We start from the raw sequence: 23,818 nt of genomic DNA, 5'->3' as shown, positions 1-23,818 counted from the left end.
TGACTGGGATCAGGAACCAGGTGGGCCCGACCCGGGGGTTCTTGACATCCCAGAGCCCGCACCATGTCTCTGGAGACCCCTTGGCTCTGAGGCGGAAATAGGTCTCATTTTCACTTGCCGAGGGCTGCATCTGGGAAAGGCCTCGAGGAGTTGGGGGCCGCGCTGGGGGTGGGGCCTAGAAGAGGGGCGGGTGCTTCCGGCCGCGCCTTCACCGCCGGGTCAGAGGATAAATTTCCAGTCCAGCCCCTGTGAAGTGTCTCCACTCAGCACGGAAACCAGCCCCATGACCATGATCCTGGGTTACTGGGACATCCGCGGAGTGAGCTGGGGTCACCAAGGCGGGAAAGATGGAGGCCGGCAGGGTAGGGAGGGTTGCGGGTGGGAAATGCTGTGCAATGGGGATTGATTTCACTAGAATATTCCTCTTCAGAGCTTGGTAGAGCCAAGCCCGAAGTCCTATTCCTCTGCCCTTTTTTCTCTAGCGGGGCTTGTGCGCGGGAGTGTGGGTGGGGGTTGGTGTTGAGGTTGTGGGAACACAGAAAGTCAGGCAATTAGGACCTGACATCTGCTCTCCCTCTGGCCATCTCTCTCAGTTGGCCCACGCCATCCGCCTGCTCCTGGAGTACACAGACTCAAACTATAAGGAAAAGAAGTACACGATGGGGGACGGTAATGGCATCCTTATCATGTCCTGACTTCTGCCCAACTCATGCTGGTTTGGTGCCAAGCATCCCGTGTTCTGACCCCTGTTGTTCACGTCTGTCGTCCTCCCCTCCAGCCCGCCCAGCTGGAGCAGGGACCTGCACCTTCCCGAACCCTTTAGGATGCAACTGGCCTCCAAGGAAGGATATGAGAGCCCACAGCTGGGTACTGTATCAGCCATTGGCACAGGCTCCGCTTAGTGCTTACCTGAAGCCTTTGTAAGGATTACTCACCTAGTTTCAAGAAGTTTCTAAGTTGGTTTTTCCCCTCAAAGCTCCATGTGAGATTAGTGGTTCAGATTCCAGATCCACCAGTTCAGGGGGGTCTTGCCTCTACTCCTTGCTGGGTCCCCCTAGAAAGGAGGGTTGGATTCCTGGGAGGTTGTTTCATTGCATCTTCTTTTTCACAGCTCCTGATTATGACAGAAGCCAGTGGCTGAATGAAAAATCCAAGTTGGGCCTGGACTTCCCCAATGTAGGTGCAGGGACTGGGGTGCTGGGAGGGGGAGTGGACAGTGTCACCATCCATCTCCTTTCCTGGCTTAGAGGTTTCAGGAACAGGTGCCTTCTGCTCTGTCTCTCAGCTTCCTGGTTCTGTTTTCTGCCTTTCCATGATGCTCTGTGTCCCAACTCATCCCTTTGTTTTACAACATATCATTTAGTGTCTGCTGGAGAAGGAAATGGCCCCCAGTCCAGTACTCTTGCCTGGAAAATCCCATGGATGGAGGAGCCTGGTAGGCTGCAGTCCATGGGGTCGCTAAGAGTCGGACACGACTGAGCGACTTCACTTTCACTTTTCATTTTCATGCATTGGAGAAGGAAATGGCCACCCACTCCAGTGTTCTTGCCTGGAGAATCCCAGGGATGGGGGAGCCTGGTGGGCTGTCATCTATGGGGTCGCTTAGAGTCGAACACGACTGAATCGACTTAGCAGCAGCAGCGTTTAGTGTCTGCAGTGGGCCAGGCTCTGTGAGTGCCAGATTTCATCTCTTCTCTAATGCAAGGGAGGAGATGCAGGTGGCCCAAGTGACCAGGCGGTGTTCTTCCAGCTGCCCTACTTAATTGATGGGACTCACAAGCTAACCCAGAGCAATGCCATCCTTCGCCACATCGCTCGCAAGCACAACATGTGTGAGTGGGCATGGGGTTGGGGGCAGGGGCACAGGTGGCCATGTCCTGTGCTGGACTGGGGTGGGATGCTGAGGGTGAGTCTCTGTTGTGTGGCCACAGGTGGGGAGACAGAGGAGGAGAACATTCGAGTGGACTTATTGGAGAACCAGGTTATGGATGTCCGCTTGCACATGGCCAGGATCTGCTACAGCCCTGACTTTGTGAGTCCTTTCACATTGGACTGGACAGGGTTTGAAACGCTGGACACAGTCCTCTACACTAGAGAATCTTAGGAAAGACTCCAGCTTCCTCTGGGTGGAAATTCAGTTCCTAGACAGGTGTTTACATTGTTAACCCAGTGTCTCCTCCTCGACATCTCTGGCATAAATACAGGTGCCTAGTAGGCAGCCCAGGGTCAGACTTTATTCCTCTGCCTCTTGTCTTTCAGCCTCTCAGATTCTCTCCAACTGTCCAGAAACTGCTCAGGCGTCTACACCATTTCTCACTCCCAAACTGGAATGTAGGACTTTTTTCCTAGTCATTCCACTGTTTATTGGCCTGAGGTCTGAGGACCGAGCTCCGCCAGGTCTCACAGCACTGCTGGTCTGACCCAGGGCAGGTGTCTGGAGCTGAGTGGTGACATGTTCATGAACAGTGTGGTTTTGCCCGTTGTCTTCCCATCGCCTCTCGCAGATGGGAGGTGGTACCCATAGGAGTCTGATGAAGACATGTGGGTTGAATTGCCCCAGGTGCAGTCAGGGGACATGGCTGCTCACCTGACAGCTGGGATCAGACACAGGCCTGGGAGGCCTGCTGTCTGCCAGGGAGTCTGTCTGAAGGCAGTGACAGCTGTTTTGTGTCTCAGGAGAAACTGAAACCTGGTTACTTGAAGGAAATTCCTGGAAGGATGAAGCTCTTCTCAGTTTTTCTGGGGAAGAGGTGTTGGTTTGCAGGGAACAAGGTAAGGGGGATGGCTTTTGGGGAGGGAGAGCTGTCATTTTTCCCCAGGTTGAGAGTTTGGTGCACATTCATGCTTTGTCTTCCTGCAGCTCACCTATGTGGATTTCCTGGCTTATGACATCCTTGATTTGCAACGCATATTTGAGCCCAGGTGCCTGGATGAATTCCCAAACCTCAAAGATTTCCTCACCCGTTTTGAGGTCATTCCCATGATCCCCCTAGTATTTATGTCTCTTCCCCCACCTTTTCCTGATGCTTTCCTGGGTGTATGCATGCTAAGTTGCTTCAGTCGTGTCCAACTCTTTGTGACCCTACAAACTGTAGCCTGCCAGGCTCCTCTGTCCATGGGATTATCCAGGCAAGAATACCGGAGTGGGTTGCTATGCCCTCCTTCAGGGGATCTTCCCAGTCCAAAGATCGAACCTGCATCTCTTTCATCTCCTGCATTGGTAGATGAGTTCTTTATCACTAGTGCCACCTGGGAAGCCTGGATGATTTCCTAGTTGGAACTACAATGAAGAATAGCATTTATGGAGAACTTGGTTTATGCCAGAATCTCTGCTCAGCAATGACATATATTGTGTCAAATTTCATCTTTATAACATTACTACACGGTAGAAAAATTATCCTCTGCATTTTACAGATAAGGAGTCAACCTGAAAGGACAAGTAGTTTCTGCAGGTCACAGAACCAGAGCAGGCTGTGCTGGGCTCCCAGTCAGAGTGTCTGACTTCCATGGGCAGCATCAGTGGCTCCTCATTTCCTGTAGGAAAAAGAAACCTCAGGTCCCTTTCATGACTGTGTTGACAGCTCTGGAAAGTGTGGAGGAAGCAGAACCTTCAGGAAATGATGTGCAGCTGGCATTAGTAGAGTGAGACACAGTAGGATTGATATCAAAGACTAAAAAGACAGGCAATATTTTCTCCTCATCTCCAAAGGGCTTTGCAGCAGTTGAGTCTCTGCCTGTTGTTCTGAGATTCTCAGAGCTGTAGTTGGTGGCTTCCCTGGTGACTCAGATGGTAAAAAATCTGCCTGCACTGTGGGAGACCCCAGTTGGATCCCTTAGTTGGGAAGATACCCTGGAGAAGGGAATGGCTACCCACTCCAGTATTCTTGCCTGGAGAATTCCATGGACAGAGGAGCCTGGGGGGGCTACAGTCTGTGGGGTCCCAAAGAGTCAGACATGACTGAGTGACTAACATAACATTTCTGCTAACATAATATAGATGTCCTGTACAAGGATTTTATCTTGACTTCTCATTTGGTGGGCACTTTCCTTCCCTCCTCATCTCCCATCCTGTCTTCTTTCCCATTACTCCAGATTCTGTCTGAAAGATGGGTTAGTATTTTCATTTTAAGTCACATTCACTGATCTGATCCTCTCCCCTGTATGAGACACTGTGTCAGGCACAAGTGGGATACAGATGTCACACAGTCCTGGTGCCCTGCGTCTGGGGCTCAGTGCAGCTGGAGAACTATAGGAGGCCTGAGCTGTGTGGTGTGGGTGGAGCCACCTTAGGGCTGGAGGCGCACAGCCTGACCTCACCTCCCAGCTCATCATTCACCCAACTGGAGAGCAACAGAGTCTGCTTTGTGGCAGATATGGAATTTGAAGCTCTTGTCCAAGAGGTTTTTCAGTCTACAATCTGTTTTGTATGCCCACGTCTATAATGAAATTTGCTTTCTCAGCTAGTTCTCATCAGCTCTGGTTCTGGTCCAAGGCTTGTCGCCTTGAGAATTTTGCAAGAGCTGGGGTGACTGCCCAGCAGGGAGGATGGGGACAGTCTGCGGTGTGGCCTGTTGGGCCCTGGGCTGTGGGGCACAGGCAGTCCTAGATCTTGGAATCCTGGGAACTGTTGGGCACTGTCTGTCTTGGGAAGATGGTGCACAGGTACACTTGAGTGTTTCTGCCTGGCTGGCTGTAGCAGGACTGAGGATGAGGTAGGTTGAGGCCCAGTGAGAGTGGGCTCAGGTCCCAGTCCAGGCAATTGGTCTCTGTCTTTTAAGTGGAAAAACTAGAGTCTGGCCTAGCCTAGTCTTATTGCTTCAACCCTCCTATCATGTTTCATCCATGTTTTCCTGAATAATTGGGTGAAATGTGGTCTCTTCTGCAAGTTGCTTGGGTACTTTCTGAACACTTTGTTTTGCTAGGACCTATCTCTCTGTGGAAACCCTTGCAACTAGGAGCCTTTTCTGAGAAAGAGAATAATTTTGGAGAATGAGAAGAACAAATACTCTTATGACCAAGTGTCAATTGGAAAAAACCCTCACAACTTAAGGACAGTGTCGTTGTTCAGTTGCTCAGTTGTGTCTGGCTCTTTGCAATCCAATGAACTGCTACACACCAGGCCTCCCTGTCCTTCACCATCTCCTAGAATTTGCTCGAACTCATGTCCATTGAGTCAATGATGCCATCCAACCTTCTCATCCTCTGTTGCCCTGTTCTCTTGCCCTCAGTCTTTCCCAGCATCAGGGTCTTTTCCAATGAGTCAGTTCTTCCTATCAGGTGGCCAAAGTATTGGATCTTCAGCGTAAGCATCAGTCCTTCCAATGAATACTGCAGGTTGATTTCCTTTAGGATTGACTGGTTTGATCTCCTTGCAGGTCAAGGGACTCTCAAGAGTCTTCTCCAGCACCACAGTTCAAAAACATCAATTCTTTGGTGATGAGCCTTCTTTATGGTCCAACTCTCACATCCATATATGACTACTGGAAAAACCATAGCTTTGACCAAACAGACCTTTGTTGGCAAAGTGATGTCTCTGTTTTTTAATATGCTGTCTAGGTTTATCATAGCTTTCTTTCCAAGGAGCAAGTGAAAGTGGAAGTCACTCAGTTGTGTCTGACTCTTTGTGATCCCATGGACTATAGCCTGCCAGGCTCCTTTGTCCATAAAATTATCTAGGCAAGAATACTGGAGTGGGTAGCCTTTCCCTTCTTCAGGGAATCTTCCCAACCCAGGAATGGAACCCAGGTCTCCCACATTGTGAATTCTTTACCATCTGAGCCACCAGAGAAGCCCTTCAAGGAGCAAACATCTTCTGATTTCATGGCTTCAGTCACCATATACAGTGATTTTGGAGCCCAGGAAAGTAAAATCTGTCACTGCTTCCACTTTTTCCCATTCTGTTTGCCATGAAGCAGTGGAACTGGATGCCATCGTCTTATTTTTTTGAATGTTGAGTTTCAAGCCAGCTTTTTCACTCTCTTTTTCACCCTCATCAAGAGGCTCTTTAGTTCCTCTTCACTTTCTGCTATTAGAGTGGCATCATCTGCTTATCTGAGGTTGCTGATATTTCTCCCGGCAATCTTGATTTCATCTTGTCATTCATCCAGGCCAGCATTTCTCATGATGTACTCTGCATGTAAGTTAAGTAAGCAGGCTGACAGTATGTAGTCTTGTCTTACTCCTCTCCCAATTTTGAATCAGTCTGTTGTTCCATCTAAGGTTCTAACTCTCCTACATACAGGTTTCTCAGGTGATAGATAAGTGGTCTAGTTTTGCCATTTCTTTAAGAATGTTCCACAGTTTGTTGTGATCCACACAGTCAATGAAGCAGAAGTGGATGTCTCTCTGGACCCCCCTTGCTTTTTCCATGGTCCAACAAGTGTTGGCAATTTGATCTCTGCCTTTGTCTAGACAGCTTTTACATCTGGAAGTTCTTGGTTCACGTACTGTTGAAGCCTAGCATGAAGGATTTTGAGCATAACCTTGCTAGTATGTGAAATAAGTGCAATTGTACAGTAGTTTGAACATTCTTTGGCATTGCCCTATTTGGGGATTGGAATGAAAACTGACTTCTTCCAGTCTTGTGGCCACTGATTAGTTTCCCAAATTTATTGACATATTGAGTGCAGCACTTTAACAGCATCATCTTTTAGGATTTTCAGTAGCTCAGGTGGAAGTCTGTCACCTCCACTAGCTTTGTTTGTAGTAATGTTTTCTAAGGCCCGCTTGACTTCACACTCCAGGATGTCTGGCTCTAGGTGAGTGGCCACACCATTGTGGTTATCTGGTCATTAAAACCTTTTTTGTGTAGTTCTTCAGTGTATTCTTGCCACCTCTTCTTAATCTCTTCTGCTTCTGTTATGTCCTTACTGTTTCTTTTATTGTGCCCTTCCTTGCATGAAATGTTCCTTTGATCTCTCCAATTTTCTTGACAAGATCTCTAGTCTTTCCCATTCTTTCCCATTCTATTGTTTTCCTCTACTTTGCATTGTTCATTTAAGAAGGCCTTATCTCATTTAATAGGTCTTGCTATTCTCTAGAGCTCTGCAATCAGTTGAGTATATCCGTCCCTTTCTCCTTTGCCTTTCACTTCTCCTTTTTCCTCAGCTATTTGTAAAACCTCCTCAGACAACCACTTTGCCTCCTTGCATTTCTTTTTCTTTCAGATGATTTTGGTCATTGCCTCTTGTCCAATGTTATGAACCACCATCCATGTTCTTCAGGCACTCTGTCTACCAGACCTAATCTTTTGAATCTATTAATCACCTCCACTGTATAATTATCAGGGAGTGGATTTAGGTGCTACTCGAATGGCCTAGTCGTTTCCCCTACATTCTTCAATTTAAGCCTAAATTTTGCAATAAGGAGCTGATGGTCTGAGCCACAGTAAGCTCCAAGTTTTGTTTTTACTGACTGTGTAGAGCTTCTCCATCTTTGACTGCAAAGAACATAATCAGTCTGATTTTGGTATTGGCCATCTGGTGATGTCCTTGTGTAGAGTTGTCTCTTGGTTTGGTAGAAAAGGGTGTTTACTATGACCAGCTTGTTCTCTTGAGAAAACTCTGTTAGCCTTTGCCCTGCTTCATTTATGTACTCCAAGGTCTAACTTGCCTGTTATTCCAGGTATCTCTTGACTTCATAGTTTTCTATTCCAATTCCTGATGATGAAAAAAGACTGTTTTGTTTTGATGTTAGTTCTAGAAGGTGTTGTAGGTCTTCACAGAACTAATCAACTTCAGCTTCTTTGGCATCAGTGGTGGGGGCATAGATTTGGATTAGTGTGATATTGAATGGTTTGTCTTGGAAACGAACCAAAATCATTCTGTCGTTTTTGAGATTGCACCCAAGTACTGCATTTTGGAGTCTTGTTGACTATAAGGGCTATTCCATTTCTTCTAAAGGATTCTTCACCACAGTAGTAGATATAATGGTCATCTGAACTAAATTCTCCTTTTTCCATCCATTTTAGTTCACCGATTCCTAAGATGATGTTTAATCTTGCCATCTCTTGCTTGACCACAACCAATTTACCTTGATTCATGGACCTATCATTCCTGGTTCCTATGCAGTATTATTCTTAAAAGCATCAGACTTTGCTTTTACTACCAGATACATCCAAAACTGAGCATTGTTTCTGCTTTGGCCCAGCCACTTCATTCTTTCTGGAGCTTATGTATCTTAACCATCTAGGGACCATGTATCCAAAACACAGAAAGTTTCATCTTGTTTTTTCCCATCCTGAATTCCCTTGTAGGCACTATTGGTGGGCAACTGCCCTGAGGGTCACTTAACTGTTTGTGTAAGTGCATGATGAGTGAACCTCCTTGTTTTCAGCCATGGGGAAGGGGGTGCAGCAGAGAGACTCAGAATGGAGAGGGAGACCGAGCAGGCTACATTCTAGCCATATTGCTTATGTGCGATGTGATCGTGAGGGAGGTGCTTATCTTCTGAGTGCCTCAGTTTCCCTTCTGATGAACGGTCTCAGTAGAACCCATCTTGCAGGGGAGTCGTATAGAGATTCTGAACCTATGTCATCATGTCTAGTGGATATGTAGCACCTAATACAGTATAGAGTCTCTGTATGTGGTGAGTCTGGATGTCAGATGAATTACAGGAAACTGGAAGAGTTAACTTCCCAGAGCTGGGGACCCCAGAAGACTATCTTTTGCCCCAACATTTGACTCCCACATGGAAGGGCTGTACCCCAGGTCCCAAACTTGGGGAGAGGTGCCTGGGTTCCAGTGGGGCAGCAGACCTGAGGCCTGGTGTTCTTTTTCCCACCCTCAGGGCCTGAAGAAGATCTCTGCCTACATGAAGTCCAGCCGCTTCCTCCCAGGCCCTCTGTTCCTGAAGCTTGCCGTGTGGGGCAACAAGTAGTGCCCACAACCAGGAGATGGGCGTGAGGAGCCAGTGCCTTGGAGACCAGGTGGACCTTCCTGCCCGCAGAACCATCTGTCTTCTTCTTTTTCCTTCTGTTCACTCTAGATGGCTTCTTGGCCCCCTTATCCCCCTCCCACACCCCTTTCCATCCCTACTTTAAAGATTTCAGTTTCCCACTATTTTTGAGCAAAGTTCCTCCCCACCCCACATGATCCCTTCTGCATTAAAGCCACCCAGACTGTCCTTCCCTTCCATGATTACTTCTGCTGTGAGCAGCCCAGCCAGGCCCCTGGCCCACAGGGCTCTGCTCTGAGCTCCCAGTGCTGCCCTGAAGACCAGACCTGGCCTGGTGTGCAGTCCATGCTTCCCAGTGTGATTCCTGCCCAGCCTGACTGATGCCCAATAAAGCCTTAATCACACCTGCTGTGTCTTATCTTATTGTCTCGGGGCTTCCTGGAGTCATGACTGACTGTGTTGGGTGTGTGTGGGTGTCTATTTCCCCCTCTTGTCCACTGCAGGGCTCCATGGATGGGTATGGGTGTGTGTGGGGGGTGGGGTGGGGTAGACTGTTGGGATGAGTAGGTTATATGATTGCTTGTTCATTTCTATCTACACTTCATGTACCTCTGTTCCTTAGCATCAGATCTCTGCAGAAGGGGGAGCCCTTCTATGTCTGGTTCCCTCTTTAATTCAACATTCATGGGATACCTCCTGTCAGCTTGCAGTATTGCAAAATGTGGTCTCTTCTTTATGTTGCCTGACCACTTTCTGAGCCCTTTTGTTTTGCTAGGCATTCATCCCTCTGCGGGCAAACCCTGTGAACTAGGAGCATTTTCTGTGTCATGGTTCAGGGGGCTCTCGGGTGCCGGGGAAGGAGTCTGAATAGTCTGCTGATGGTGTGGGATCCTGGTGGATTTGCTTCTGTCACCCTTTCCTGGAAGCTTACCCTGCTTTAGATACCCTTCATCTGTGTTCTTACAACATGCATGTGTGCATGCATGTGTGCTAAGTTGCTTCAGTTGTGTCCATCTGTTTGCAACCCTATGGATCTAGCCTGCCAGGATTCTTTGTCCATGGGATTCTCCAGGCAAGGATTCTGGAGTGGGTTGCTATTCCCTTCTCCAGGGGATCTTCCGACGCTGGGATCAAACCTGAGTCTCCTGTGCCCCCTGCCTTGACAGGTGGATTCATTACCACTGAGCCACCTGGGAAGCTCTATTTTTAAATACTTTTTTGTAGTATACAAACTTTGTGTATTAACTTACAAAATTTATTTGTTTTTTAAAGTTCCTCTCATTAATTACCTATATCCACTACTTTGTAATAGCCTTTCAACAAGGAAAAGAAACCACAGTCCAACCTATGTCCTAGTCTCCTAATTTTGAAATAAACTTCTGCCTGCAAAGAGGAAAGTTGGCAGGTAGGACATTATTCTTGTGCAGATTATACCTCAGATCACAGATCATAGAGTGACATCAAAAGACACTGAGCCCTCACACTACTGTATATAAGATGGATTCCCAGTAAGGATGTACTGTGCAGTGCAGGGAACTCTACTCAATATTCTGTGATAATCTATATGAGAAGAGGGTCTGATAAAGGGTGAACATCTGTATATGTATAACTGAATCACTTTGTGGTACACCTGAAACTAACACACCATTGTAAATCAACTATACTTCAATATAATTTTTTGAAAGACACAAATCACTCTCTTAAAATCACATTGGGTCAGGAGGCAGGATGAGGGCTGTAATCTGTGGATCTAGGCAGCTGAGGGTGTGTGGGGCCACTCTGACTCTGGTCCTGTGTGGAGTTGTATAGGCTGTCACCCCTCTATGGACCCCCGCCCGAGCCACACACTCAGAGGAACGGTCGCCCCTGGGTCACTTTCCCACCACACTCCCCATCACTGTCTCATCAATGTGAGAGACATGGAGCTGTCTGTCAGGACATCTCTAGAGCTGCACCTGGGTATCCTCTCTGCTGTGTGTGGATCTGGATTTAGATTCACAAGTGAGGCCATAAACTACTTGATTAATTTATGTTGTATCTTTATTTTTAGGCACATGATGAGGGATGGGTCCTACACAGTCTCTGAAAGGAGCAGAGGGAAACATTTCCTTTCTCTGCCTCCTCACCTCTTTCTATCGCACCGATGGTCTGTTCTGTAAGACCGCAGCTATCATGGGTTATATTAATAAGTCATGGGGGAGCGTTAGGACTGCCTGGGGTTCTTATCTTCCTGTAACACGGGCCGATTTAATGTTATAATTCAGGCTTGTTTCCCGAGGGCACTGGCAACTCCACCGGTTAGCTGACGTCTCCCTGGGGTCGGAAACCAGGAGAGCCCGACCTCGGCGGCCTTTGATCTCTAGGTGCCCAGAGATTGGCTTCCAGAGAAATCTGCTGAGACAGAGTAGACCCTGCTCTGCCGGCCGGGGGCTGAGACAGGGGCTGGGCTGGGGGCGGGGCCGAGAAGACGGGCGGGTGCTTCCGGGCCCGCTTTCTCCCGGATTCAAAAGTTTCAAGCCCAAGTGCACTGGAGCTTCTCCTTTCTGAGCGTCATAACCTGCACCATGCCCATGATCCTGGGTTACTGGGACATCCGCGGGGTGAGCTGGGGTCCCCCAGGGCGGGGAAGGTGGAGGCGGGTAGGGAAATGCTGCGCCCCCCTGGGAAAATGCTGCAAGGCTGAGGCCGGTTCAAACCAGAAACTTCCATAGGACTTGCTATAGCGGAGCCCCTCTCCCCTCACCCCGATCATCTTATCTGGTTGTTGGCATGTGTGTGTGTGTGGCGTGGGTGGGCTGGTGCAGGTGATGGTGCTGAGGGAGTTGGAGGTGTGGAAGTGACCTGGAACAGTGAGAGTTTTGCAGTCAAGACTGACGTCTGCCCTCTGTCCCACCGTCTCTCCCAGCTGGCCCATGCCATCCGCCTTCTCCTGGAGTACACAGACACAAACTATGAGGAGAGGCAGTACTCGGTAGGAGATGGTAATGAAATCCTTCTTCTATTCTAACTTCTGCTCAACTCATATTGATTTGTTGCCAAGCAACCCATGTTCTGCCTTGTTGCTCCCATCCCTTAAACTCCACCAGCTGGAAAAGGGACTTTCCCCTTCCCAAACCCTTTGAGGGTGCAGCTGTCCTCCAAAGCAGGACATGAGAGCCCCTTGGGCTCTGCTTAGTGCTTGCATTAGCTCTCTGTAAGCCTCATCTCAGGTAGGTTTCAAATCTTTCTATGTGTGCTTTCCTCCAAAGCTCCATGTGAGATTAGAATTCAGTTCAGAGTCCATATCCACCAGTTCAGGGGGTCTTGCCTCTGATTCCTTGGTCGGTCCCCCCGGGAAGGAGGGTTGGATTCCTGGGAGGTTGTTTCACTGCATCTTCTTTTTCTCAGCTCCTGACTATGACAGAAGCCAGTGGCTGAATGAAAAATTCAAGCTGGGCCTGGACTTCCCCAATGTAGGTGCAGGGGCTGGGGTGCTGGGAGGGGGAGTGGACAGTGTCTCCATCCATCTCCTTTCCTGGCTTAGAGGTTTCAGGAACAGGTGCCTTCTGCTCCGTCTCTCAGCTTCCTGGTTCTCTCCCTTGCCCTTCCATGATACTGTGTCCCAGCTCATCCCTCCATTTTGCAGCATATTATTTAGTGCCCACCACAGTATTTAGGCTCTGTGAATGCCAGGTTTCATCTCTGCCCTTTGGTCAATGGAGGGAGTACAGGGGAGTCTGGTGGCCCAAATAACCAGACCCTGTTGTTCTTCGAGCTGCCCTACTTAATTGATGGGACTCACAAGCTCACCCAGAGCAACGCCATCCTTCGTACATCGCTCGCAAGCACAACATGTGTGAGTGGGTCTGGGGTTGGGGGCAGGGGCGCAGGTCGTCATGCCCTGGGTTGGGCTGGAGGGGATACTGAGGTTGAGTCTCTGTTGTGTGGCTACAGGTGGGGAGACAGAGGAGGAGATGATTCGTGTGGACATTCTGGAGAACCAGGTTATGGATGTCCGCTTTGCCATGGCCAGGATCTGCTACAGCCCTGACTTTGTGAGTCCTCTCTCTTGGGGGGACAGGATGTGAGACGCTTGTCATGATCTCATCTACTGGTCTTTTAGATTTTTACTTCCTTAGAGCTACTTATCCACCAAGACATTTTCTTGGAAACTCTGATTCAGTTCCCACCAATCTTAAGAAGAGTCCAGCTTCTCCTGGATGGAAATTCACTTCCTAGACAGGATATTTTCCTCCTTACCCCAGCACCTCCTCTCCACATCTAAGGCCTAAACACATGTGTCCAGTGGGCAGCCCAGGGTTAGGCTTTCTTCCTCTCCCTCCTTCCTTTCAGCTTCCAGTTCTCTCCAGCTGTCCAGAAACTGCTCAGGCGTCCACACCATTCCTGTCTCCCACACTGGAATGTAGGACTTCTTTCCTAATCATTTTAGTGTTGATCAGCCTGAGGTCTGAGGACCAAGCTCCGCCAGGTCTCACAGCACTGCTGGTCTGACCCAGGGCAGGTGTCTGGAGCTGAGTGGTGACAGGTCCGGGAACAGTGTGTTTTGCCCTTTGCCTTCCCACAGTCTCTCACAGATGGGAGATGGTTCCCATAGGAGTCTAGTGAACACAGGTGGGTTGAATTGGCCCTGGACCCTGACTCACGTACAGTCAAGGGACATGACTGCTCACCTGATGGCTGGGATCAGACACAGCCCTGGGAGGACTGCTCTCTGCCAGGAGGACTGCTCTGTGCCGGGAAGTCTGTGTGTGAGGGTGGTGACAGCTGTTTTGTGTCTCAGGAGAAACTGAAGCCTGGTTTCTTGAAGGAGATCCCTGAAAAAATCAAGCTGTTCTCAGAGTTTCTGGGGAAGAGGCCTTGGTTTGCAGGGAACAAGGTGAGTTGGACGGCTTTGGGGGCAGGATAACTGTCATTTTCCCCAGGTTCAGAGTTCAGTCCGCATTCATGCTTTGTCTTCCTGCAGCTCACCTATGTGGATTTCCTGGTTTACGATGTCCTTGACATGCACCGCATATTTGAGCCCAAGTGCCTGGACGCATTCCCAAACCTGAAAGACTTCATTTCTCGTTTTGAGGTGATTCTCCTGAACCCCTTGTATTTACGTCTTTCTTCTCTCCCTTATTCTCCCTGATTTCCTAGTTGGGACTACAATGAAGACTAGCGTTTATGGAGAATTTTGTTTGCCAGAATCTCTCCTCAGTTACTGATGTGTATTGTGTCACATTTAATCTTTATAACATTCCTACATGTGGAACAATTATCCTCTCCATTTTACAGATAAGGAATTAAGCTGAAAGGATAAGTAATTTCTGACGGTCACACAACCAGTACAGGCTGTGCTGGTCTCCTAGTTAGACTGTCTGGCTTCTATGGGCAGCAGTCAGTGGCTGTCCATCTCCTGTACTGAAATGAAAAGCTCAGGTCCTTTTATTGTCTGGGTTCAGAGTTCTGGAAAGTGTGTAGGAAGCAGAATATTCAGGAGATGGTATGCAGCTGGCATTAGTAGAATGAGACACAGTAGGAATGATATCAAGTTCTAAAAACACAGACAATATATTCTCCTGATCTCCACAGGGCTCTGCAGCAATTGAGCCTCCACCTGTTGTTCTGAGATTCTCAGGGCTGTAGTTGGTGCTGGGATTTGGGTGCATACAGAGGTGTCCTGTGCAAGGATTTCAGCTTGACACCTCTTATGGTGGGCAGTTCCTTTACTCCTCATCTCCAGTCCCTTTTTCCTTCATGTTAACTCCAGATTCCATCTCAGAGATGCAATAGTACATTCATTTTAAGTCACATTCTCTGATCTGATCCTCTCCCCTGTATGAGACACTGTGTCAGGCACAAGTGGGATACAGAAGTCATGCAGCCCTGGCACCCAGCCTCTTGGGCTCAGTGCAGCTGGAGAACTATAGGAACCTTGAGCTGTGTGGTGTGGGTGGAGCCACCTTGGTTCTGGAGGAGCACAGCCTGAACTCACCTCCCAGCTCATCATTCACCCAACTGGAGAGCAACAGAGTCTGCTTTGTGACAGATATGGGAATTTGAAGCTGTTGTCCACTCGGTGTTTTGGCCTACAATCTGTTTCGTATTCCTACTCCCCATCATGAAATTTGCTTTCTCAGCTAGTTCTCTTCAGCTCTGGTTTTGGTCTAAGGCTTGTTGCCTTGAGAATTTTGCAAGAGCTGGGGTGACTGCCCAGCAGGCAGGATGGGGACAGACGTGGCCTGCAGTGTGGCCTGTTGGGCCCTGGGCTGTAGGGCACAGGCAGCCCTAGATCTTGGAGTCCTGGGAGCTCTTGGGCACTGTCTGTCTTGGGAAAATGGTGCACAGGTACACCTGAGTGTCTCACTGTCTGGTTGGCTCTGGCAGGACTGAGGATGTAGGTTGGGGCCAAGTGAGAGTGGACTCAGGTCCCATGCCAGGCAGTTGGTCTGTGTCTTTTAAGTGGAATAATTAGAGTCTGGCCTGAGCTAGGCTTACTGCTCCACACCCTCCTATCATGTTTGATCCATGTTTTGCTGAGTAATAGGGTGAAATGTGGTCTCTTCTTTATGTTGCCTGGCCACTTTCTGAGCCCTTTTGCTTTGCTAGGCCTTCATCCCTCTGTGGGCAAACCCTGTGAACTAGGAGCCTTTTCTGAGGAAGAGATTATTTTTTGCTTGATGAGAGGAACAAATACTCCTATGAAGAGATGTCAATGGAGAAACATTTGACACCACTTAAGAACAGTGAGTTTTGACTTTACTTGGAGACCTTCAATTTTGTTTGGAACCCAGGAGACAGCTTCCCATAGAGCTCTGAAGATGTAGGGTAGGAGACAGTAGGTATATGAATTTTTGGCTGGGATATACATATAGTCAAGCATGCATCTTGGTAAAAGATTAATGCTAATTATTGAAAAACAAACATCTCAAGTTAATGATCTTAGTGCTTTTCTCTGTGTGGGAAGATGGGTAAATCTGGAGTCATGAAAATTCTTTTTTTGAGATGCATCCTAACTCTCTGGGGCCCCCCTGTCTAAAACACAGAATGTTTCATCCTGGTTTTCTTCATCCTGAAATCTCAGGGTGGATTGTCTGTGGTTGACTGCAGTAGATTGAAGCATACCCCTTTCTATACCAGTTAGGAGGGAATATCTTCAGGCTTTTTGCTGTTCATGGAAACGATATAAGATTTGCATTCAGTCTTTTATTTTCATAAACTTTAAAAAGTTATTGATTTATTTTTGGCTGGGCTGGGTCTTCGTTGCTGGGCCTGGGCTTTCTCTAGTTGCAGGGAGCTCGGTTTCTTGTTGCAGAGCACCAGATTCCAGGCACTTGAGGTTCAGTACTTGTGGCTCTCAGGCTGTAGAGCATAGGCTCAGTTGCCCCGGGGCATGTGAAATCTTCCCAGACCAGGGATTGTACCCACGTCCCCTGATTTGGCAGGCAGATTCTCAACCACCGGACCACCAGGGAAGTCCTTCATTCTTGACAAATCCTTTAAAAGGCTGTAAATTAGATTTTGCGTGAAGGAGCCTTTCCAGTTGTTTGAATTTAAAAACACCTCTTTTCTGTTATTTTTTCCCTTTGGTGTTAGATTCTATCTTATTAAGTTAATCATGCTTAGTCTCAGGTCATTGTGTGCTATATTTACATATCTGATGTGAAGAGATTTTTTAAAATACAGAATTTTTTTGGCTACCTTGGTGTTAGTTGTGTCGTGTGGGGTCTTCCACTGTGGTGCTCAGGCTGCTTCTGCGTGTGCTGCGTGGGCTCCAGAGCACATGGGCTCTGTGGTGTGCGGGCGTAGTTGCCCCGGGGCATGTGGGATCTTAGTTCCTTGACCAGGAATTGAACTGCCTTCACTGCACTGGAAGGCAGATTCCTAACAACTGGACCACCAGGGAAGTCCTCTGATTTGTGGCGATTTGCAAGACACAGTTGCTTTCAATTCCCTGAAGAACTGGGCTGCTACCTAAATGATATCAAAAGATTGATTTGACCAACTACCTTTTTTTTAAATTTTGGTTTTTTATATCAGTAGGAAAATTTCCAACTAAACTGGAAATCAAAAGATCTATTCTAGAACTTTAGGGATCAGTGTATTGTGTCTTCAAATGTTTGCAGAAGGCCCTCTTTCTGAATGCACAAGTCAAACTCAGACCAGTTTACCCTTGGTCAAAAACAAAACCAACCAACCAAACAAAACCCCCAAACCAAACTCCAGTATTGCTTTTATTAGGCCCTGAATATTAGATTGTAATTTTAACCTTATGGTGTGTGGGCTCAGGTAACCCTGTTGGTTTCCTCTGTTATATTTAATTAACATTGCCTGAGAGGCACATTATATGCGGTGTCTTATGCCAGGCAGGGGAGCATTCCCCAGTGAGACATGTTTGTATATCCCCACAGTATAATCAGGTAAAAGAGATATAACCATCTTACATAAAGCCTGTTCAAATACACCACTTTTTAGTATGTTACTGAGTCCAAGTTTAGTCTGCTTGCTGCACAACAGGCCAATCATCTGAGAGACAAGGTACAGACTGAGAAGATGGCAGACTAATGTCTCAAAATAACCATCTTATCAGGGTCTGGATGCCAGGTTCTTTTATAGAACAGAAATGGGGGAGGTGAGGAAGTAAAGTAAAAAGGTCATTAATCTTGCAAATATCTCCTGGAATTGCCAGCCTTGGGGAGGGGATATATTAATTTTTTCCTTCCTGTAGCCATCCACAGGTGGACAGGTCCTGAATAAGGGCACTTTGGTTTAACATTCAGGCAGAGGGGCAGGTTCCCCAGGGCAGGCCATTATGTATGGAGGGTATCCTTTTAGTGAACAAAAGCAATGGGAAACAAAGTTTAAAGTAAAAGAAACAGATCTAGACTTCTCTGTTGGTACAATGGATAAGAATCTGCCTGTCAATGCAGGGGACATGGGTTCAATCCTTGTTCTGGGAAGATTCCACATGATGCAGCGCAACTAAGCCTGCACAACTAATGAGCCTGGCTCTAAGGCCTGAAAGCCACAGCTACTAGTCTATGTGCTGCAACTACCTACTGAAGCCCACGCACCTGGAGTCTGTGCACCACCACAAGAGAAGCTACTGCAATGAGAAGACTGCATCATAATGAAGAGTAGCCCTCACTGGCTGGAACTAGGGAAAGCCCAGGCTCATAATGAAGACCCAGTGCAGCCGAAAAAAAAAGATACAAATCTTAAAAAAAAAAAAAACAGATCCAACATTGAGGCAGATTTGTTCTTCCCCATAACAAATAAACTTTCATCTCAATTCTATCAACTATTAATATTTTACCTTTAACCATAGCCCTTGTAAGGATCCTGTTAACAAGTCTTGGTCTTATAAGGAGTCCCAGAAACTTTCCCTTTTATTCCCTGGCCATTTTACCCAGTTCTGTCCCCAGTGAGGGGTTGAGCCAAGGGACCCAGGCTTTTTTTGTCCATCTTTATTGGATTGTTTGGCATATTGCCCTGAGCAATTGCTGGTGAATTTTTCTACTTTCTTGCCTTTAAAATTTTCCTACACTAGGGTAAATAGAGTGGATTTGTTGGGTCTCTTTAACATTTAAGGGGACTGATAAAAGGTCTTTTTGGCCCATCCAAAACATCTTTTTTGGTAGTGCTGGATCAAAATCTTTAATTTCATGCCATCAAAGTCTGTTTCAGTTATCATACCTCTTAATAGCCATCTAAATATTTTCATCCTATTGGAACCAGTCCCTTTAAAATTTCTACTTTGTAGGAAGAGCTCACTTGACTTTCCCTTCAGCTTGTAACTATTCCCTTGTTAATTAACCTAATTAACTTTAGTTATTCTTTTGTTTTTATTAGCATCTGTAAGATCCATTGAGGGGAAGCTGAGACCATAAATAAAGCTCTAGGAACAATTTTTGTTGGTTGGTTGATGGGTTTGAAACTAAGGAAGTTCTTAAGGTTAGCCACCATTATATATCTGTGTATCCACCCTTTAGTTTGATTTTTCCATAGGGACCAGCTAAACAACTGTTTTCAGTGAGAGATCTCTAAAAATTTACCAATTTAGTAGGTTTCCCAGTTTAAAGGATCCATTATTATAATTCTTAGTTATAATTCAAACCAATAAGAGGCAAGAGGAATGCCCATAAGAGAGTGCAAAGGATGCAGCCTTCTCAAGAACCAGGAAGTTTACTCACAAATATAGTCTAAGAAAGGAAAGGCCTTTGTTGTACAGGGAGACACAAGGAGGGTTGAAACAACAAAGACCCTTTATGAAGTGGGACCTCTAATGACACATTGAGCTAATGCTAGCATAGCTGGACAAAAAGACTCTTGGAATCACAGTCTGTGCAACTTGCTGCCAGCCATACACCGTATGTGTACCTTCACGATCAGAGAGACTAAGCTTTCAAAGTGCACTGGAAGATGCCTAAGAAGATGAGGTAGAACTTTTATGTCTCAAAGCTACAGGGAGATGACGCAAGTTCTTCCTAGAAGGACTTTTGTTTCCTTAAGGTCAGAATTTGAAAACAAAACTTTTTTTGGCCAAAGTAATCCCAATTTTACCAGGCCTTCTAAATCATTCAGTCTGTTTGATTTTAAAACCCATTCCTCTAGCTGTGTACACAAAAACCCCCTAATTTTGAGTGTCAAAGAACCCTTCTTTGACCATTTTTAGGATGAGATCTCCTTTGGTATAGTTTCCCCAATTAAGTAAGTATTTGCAAGTGTAAACTCCATATGTAATGTACCTGAACCTGCCTGTAGTGTCAATCTCAGGTTGGCAATCTGTCACCCCTCTTTCTTTTGTTTATAAAGCTTTGTTTCCCATTTCACAGTATGTTTGTCAGGGTAAATTTCTTTTGATAAGTGTGTCTGGTGGGCCCTTCTGCTACTTGTGAGCTTAACTCTGCTCGTTGTCACCCTGTAGTCATTTCAGGTCTTTGATATGTCTCAGACAGTCTGAAAACACCGTGGGCATTGGGAACACAGGTTGGCCAAACCTTTTGTGTGTGTCCCTGGATGAGCAAGTTTCTTTAAAAAGTGGGATTCCCTATGGGATTGCTGTGTGGTATGAGGACTTGCCTCCACCACTCCTGCAAGTTTTCTCAATTGCCTGAAAAAGCCTTGCTTGGCCAGGAGGAGCTCTGTCCCTTATCTATGGAGCTAAGAGATCTCATGTGGTATCTACACTATATTCCGGCCAACTCTGGTAAATTAGTCAATCCAAGGAAGGACACCAACCAGTCCCTGACCTACGCACCCAACCTGAACCTTCCCACCCAACCTGAACCTTCCCAGTGTCTCAGCTGGGTACTTTCTCAGTATCTCTAAAATGAGATGACAGGAAGCTTTTTCATGTACCACTAAAGAAAACTCAGGATTGTCAACCAAGATGGTAAATCTGAGATCATGAGAGATTCACCTAAATTCATATGATCACATACAGAGGTGGACCGGCACAAGGGGCCTTGCTGGTACCAAGGCTCCAGCTCCTTGTAAGGTTCCAATACCAGTAAGAAGTCTCATCTGAACTCCTTTGTGGTCACTATAACTGTCCACTGGAAACAAAGCCCACACAATGTAAGAGCATGAGTTTCCCTTTTATTTGGAGACCTGTGTGCTAGGAGACACCCTCTCAGATATCTCAGATATTTCTGGGAAACTGCTTTCAGGAGGTGGAGGAGGAGGTCTGGGAAATAGGAGTAATCAATTATACGTCTTGGTAAAGATTACTGCTAATTACCAAAAGCTAGGGATCTCAAGTTGCTGATTTTAGTGCTTTACTCTGCGTAGAAAACTATACAAACCTAGGTTGATTAGAGTGCTTCTTTAGATGCATTGTAACTCTCTAGGGACTGTGTATCCAAAACAGAGAATGTTTCATCTGTTTTTTCCCATCCTGAATTCCCCTACGGGCACACTGTTGGTGGGCAACTGCCAGGACTGGTCACTTAACTGTTTGTATAAGTGGATGATGAGTGAGTCTCCTTGTTTTTTGTTTTTTGTTTTTTTTTTCAGCTGTGAGGAAGGGGGTGCAGCAGAGAGACCTCAGAATTGAGAGGGAGAGCGAGCAGGCTGCATTCTAGCCATATTACTTATGCAGTGTGAGCACCTCGTGCAGTGTGAGCACGAGGGAGGTGCTTATCCTCTGTGTGCCTCAGTCTCCCATCTGATAAATGGTCTCAGTAGAACCCATATTACAGGGAAGTCATTTAGGGATTCTGAACCTATGTCATCATCTCCAGCAACAAGCCCTGGGTGGAGTCTCCAAATGTCCTGTTTTATCAAGATATCACTTGAATTACAGATAATTGAAAGAGTTAACTTTCCAGAGTTGGGGACACCAGGAGGATGGTATTTTGTCCCAATATTTGACTCCACACGGAAGGGCTATATCTAGGTTCCAAACTTAGGGAGACCTGCATGAACTGTAGTGGGGCAGCAGACCTGAAGCCTGACCTTTTTCCCACCCTCAGGGCCTGAAGAAGATCTCTGCCTACATGAAGTCCAGCCGCTTCCTCCCAGGCCCTCTGTTCCTGAAGCTTGCTGTGTGGGGCAACAAGTAGTGCCCGCAACCAGGAGATGGGCGTGAGGAGCCAGTGCCTTGGAGACCAAGTGGACCTTCCTGCCCGCGGAACCATCTGTCTTTTTCATTCTCCTTCTGTTCACTCTAGATGCTTCCTTGGCCCCCTTATCTCCCTCCCACCCCCTCCTTTCCAGCCATCCTTTATTTCAGTTTCCCACTTTTTTTTTTCTTTTTTTTTTTTTTTTAAGCAAAGGTCCTCCCCCACCCCACATTATCCCTCCTGCACTAAAGCCACCCAGACTATCCTTCCCTTCCATGGTTGCTTCTGCTGTGAGGAGCCCAGCCAGATCCCTGGCCCATGGAGCTTTGTTCTGAGCTGCCAATATTGCCCTGAAGACCAGACCTGGCCTGGTGTGAAGTCTGTGCTTCCCAGTGTGGTTCCTGCCCAGCCTGTCTGATCCCCAGTAAAGCTTTATCACACATGCTGTGTCTTGTCTTATTCCCTCCTGGCTTCCTGGAGTCATGACCAACTATGTTGGGTGTGTTGTGCTCTGCAGGGCCGCATGGATGGGCGTGTGGTGGGAAGTCGGGCACAGGTGGGATTATACTATTGCTTGTTCATTTCTATCTCCACTTCATGCACCTCTGTTTCTTAGCATGAGGTGTCTACAGAAGCGAGGCCCTTCTGTGCCTGGTTTCCTCTTTAATTCAGCATTCATGGGCTGCCTCCTTTCAGCTTGTAGTATGTGTAGCTGTGTCATGGTTCAGGGGGCTCTTGGGTGCTGGGGACGTCTGAGTAGTCTACTGATGGTGTGGGATCCTGGTGGATTCACTCTGTCACCTTCTCCTGGAAGTTTTCTCTGCTTTAGATACTCTTCATCTGTGTTCTTACAACATATATCAATAACATTTGCTTCCAGTGTATTATAATCATTGTTTAACTTGTTCTTTCTCTAACTTGGTCATAAAGACATTGAGGAGAGAATCCATTTCTTATTTGACTTTATATCTCACATCTATTATACTACCTTGCACACAGTAAATGTTCAATAATGGTTGGAAACGTGAAAGAAGTATCTCTAGTTAAAACCCTGGGAAACTCTACAGCCATTTTATGGATTTAGGGCTCTGCATATAGGTACCTGGCTTCCAGGTGGTACTAGTGGTAAAGAACCCACCTGCCAATGCAGGAGATGTAAGAGATGCAGGGTTCGATCCTTGGGTCGGGATGATCCGCTGGAGGAGGGCATGGCAACCCACTTCAGTATCTTTGCCTGGAGAATCTCATGAACAGAGGAGCCTAACAGGCTACAGTCCATGGGGTCACAAAGAGTCAGACTCAACTGAAGCGATTCAGCACTATATAGTTTCTTGAGCCACTTAAGATAAAGAATCAACATCAGAAGATTTGAAATCTATAGGTCTAGGGGAAAGCCATTCAATTCAGTTCAGTTCAGTTGCTCAGTCGTGTCCAACTCTTTGCGATCCGTGAATTGCAGCACGCCAGGCCTCCCTGTCCATCACCAACTCCCGGAGTTCACCCAGACTCACGTCCATCGAGTCAGTGATGCCATCCAGCCATCTCATCCTCTGTCGTCCCCCTTTCCTCCTGCCCCCAATCCCTCCCAGCATCAGGGTCTTTTCCAATGAGTCAATTCTTCGCATGAGGTGGCCAAAGTATTGGAGTTTCAGCTTTAGCATCATTCCTTCCAAAGAACAACAAGGACTGATCTCCTTTAGAATGGATTGGTTGGATCTCCTTGCAGTCCAAGGGACTCTCAAGAGTCATTTTATCTCTGGTTCCTCTGCCTTTTCTAAAACCAGCTTGAACATCTGGAAGTTCACAGTTCATGTATTGGTGAAGCCTGGCTTGGAGAATTTTGAGCATTACTTTACCAGTGTGTGAGATGAGTGCAATTGTGCAGTGGTTTGAGCATTCTTTGGCATTACCTTTCTTTGGGATTGGAATGAGAACTGACCTTTTCCAGTCCTGTGGCCACTGCTGAGTTTTCCAGATTTGCTGGCATATTGAGTGCAGCACTTTCACAGCATCATCTTCCAGGATTTGAAATAGCTCAACTGGAATTCCATCACTTCCACTATCTTTGTTCGTAGTGATGCTTTCTAAGGCCCACTTGACTTCACATTCCAGGATGTCTGGCTCACTCTAGGTGAGTGATCACACCATCGTGATTATCTGGATCATGAAGATCTTTTTTGTGCAGTTCGTCTGTGTATTCTTGCCACCTCTTCTTAATATCTTCTGCTTCTGTTAGGTCTAGCCATTAGGTCTCCCTAACTTAAGCATTTAGTGGGCTGTAGCTGGCCCTTGGATAACTTGACCTGAAATGAGCAGAGCTAGTGTGTGGACCAAAGTGTAGTCACTCTGTGCAGTCATGAGGGAGAATGCCATTT

The 23,818-nt window shown here is 46.9% G+C and overlaps 2 protein-coding genes across 3 annotated transcripts; both read left to right on the top strand.

Annotated features, from left to right (window-relative positions):
- The first annotated feature begins 268 nt into the window (after window positions 1-268).
- On the top strand, window positions 269-9,294 carry LOC102283179 (glutathione S-transferase Mu 1). 2 transcript variants are annotated; one of them, XM_005891300.2, is made up of 8 exons: window positions 269-319; window positions 594-669; window positions 1,112-1,176; window positions 1,751-1,832; window positions 1,932-2,032; window positions 2,677-2,772; window positions 2,861-2,971; window positions 8,788-9,294. In XM_005891300.2, the coding sequence occupies exons 1-8, from the start codon at window positions 284-286 to the stop codon at window positions 8,875-8,877; spliced, it is 657 nt and encodes a 218-aa protein (XP_005891362.1). In that variant the 5' UTR covers window positions 269-283; the 3' UTR covers window positions 8,878-9,294. The 2 variants fall into 2 exon arrangements, with proteins under 2 accessions (XP_005891362.1, XP_005891361.1); XM_005891299.2 differs by lacking the exon at window positions 2,861-2,971 and having other exon boundaries at window positions 284-319.
- A 2,046-nt stretch (window positions 9,295-11,340) lies between these two features.
- Window positions 11,341-21,888, top strand: LOC102282708 (glutathione S-transferase Mu 1). The gene is given in 9 exon segments (XM_005891297.3): window positions 11,341-11,495; window positions 11,801-11,876; window positions 12,283-12,347; window positions 12,650-12,701; window positions 12,704-12,730; window positions 12,829-12,929; window positions 13,676-13,771; window positions 13,859-13,969; window positions 21,354-21,888. Coding segments are annotated over 9 exon segments (654 nt in total). The 5' UTR covers window positions 11,341-11,459; the 3' UTR covers window positions 21,444-21,888.
- Window positions 21,889-23,818: the final 1,930 nt, after the last annotated feature.

This window comes from Bos mutus, chromosome 3, assembly GCF_027580195.1.
Source record: "Bos mutus isolate GX-2022 chromosome 3, NWIPB_WYAK_1.1, whole genome shotgun sequence".
In the NCBI taxonomy this organism is placed as follows: domain Eukaryota; kingdom Metazoa; phylum Chordata; class Mammalia; order Artiodactyla; family Bovidae; genus Bos; species Bos mutus.
This window is presented reverse-complemented; position numbering and strand designations above follow the sequence as displayed.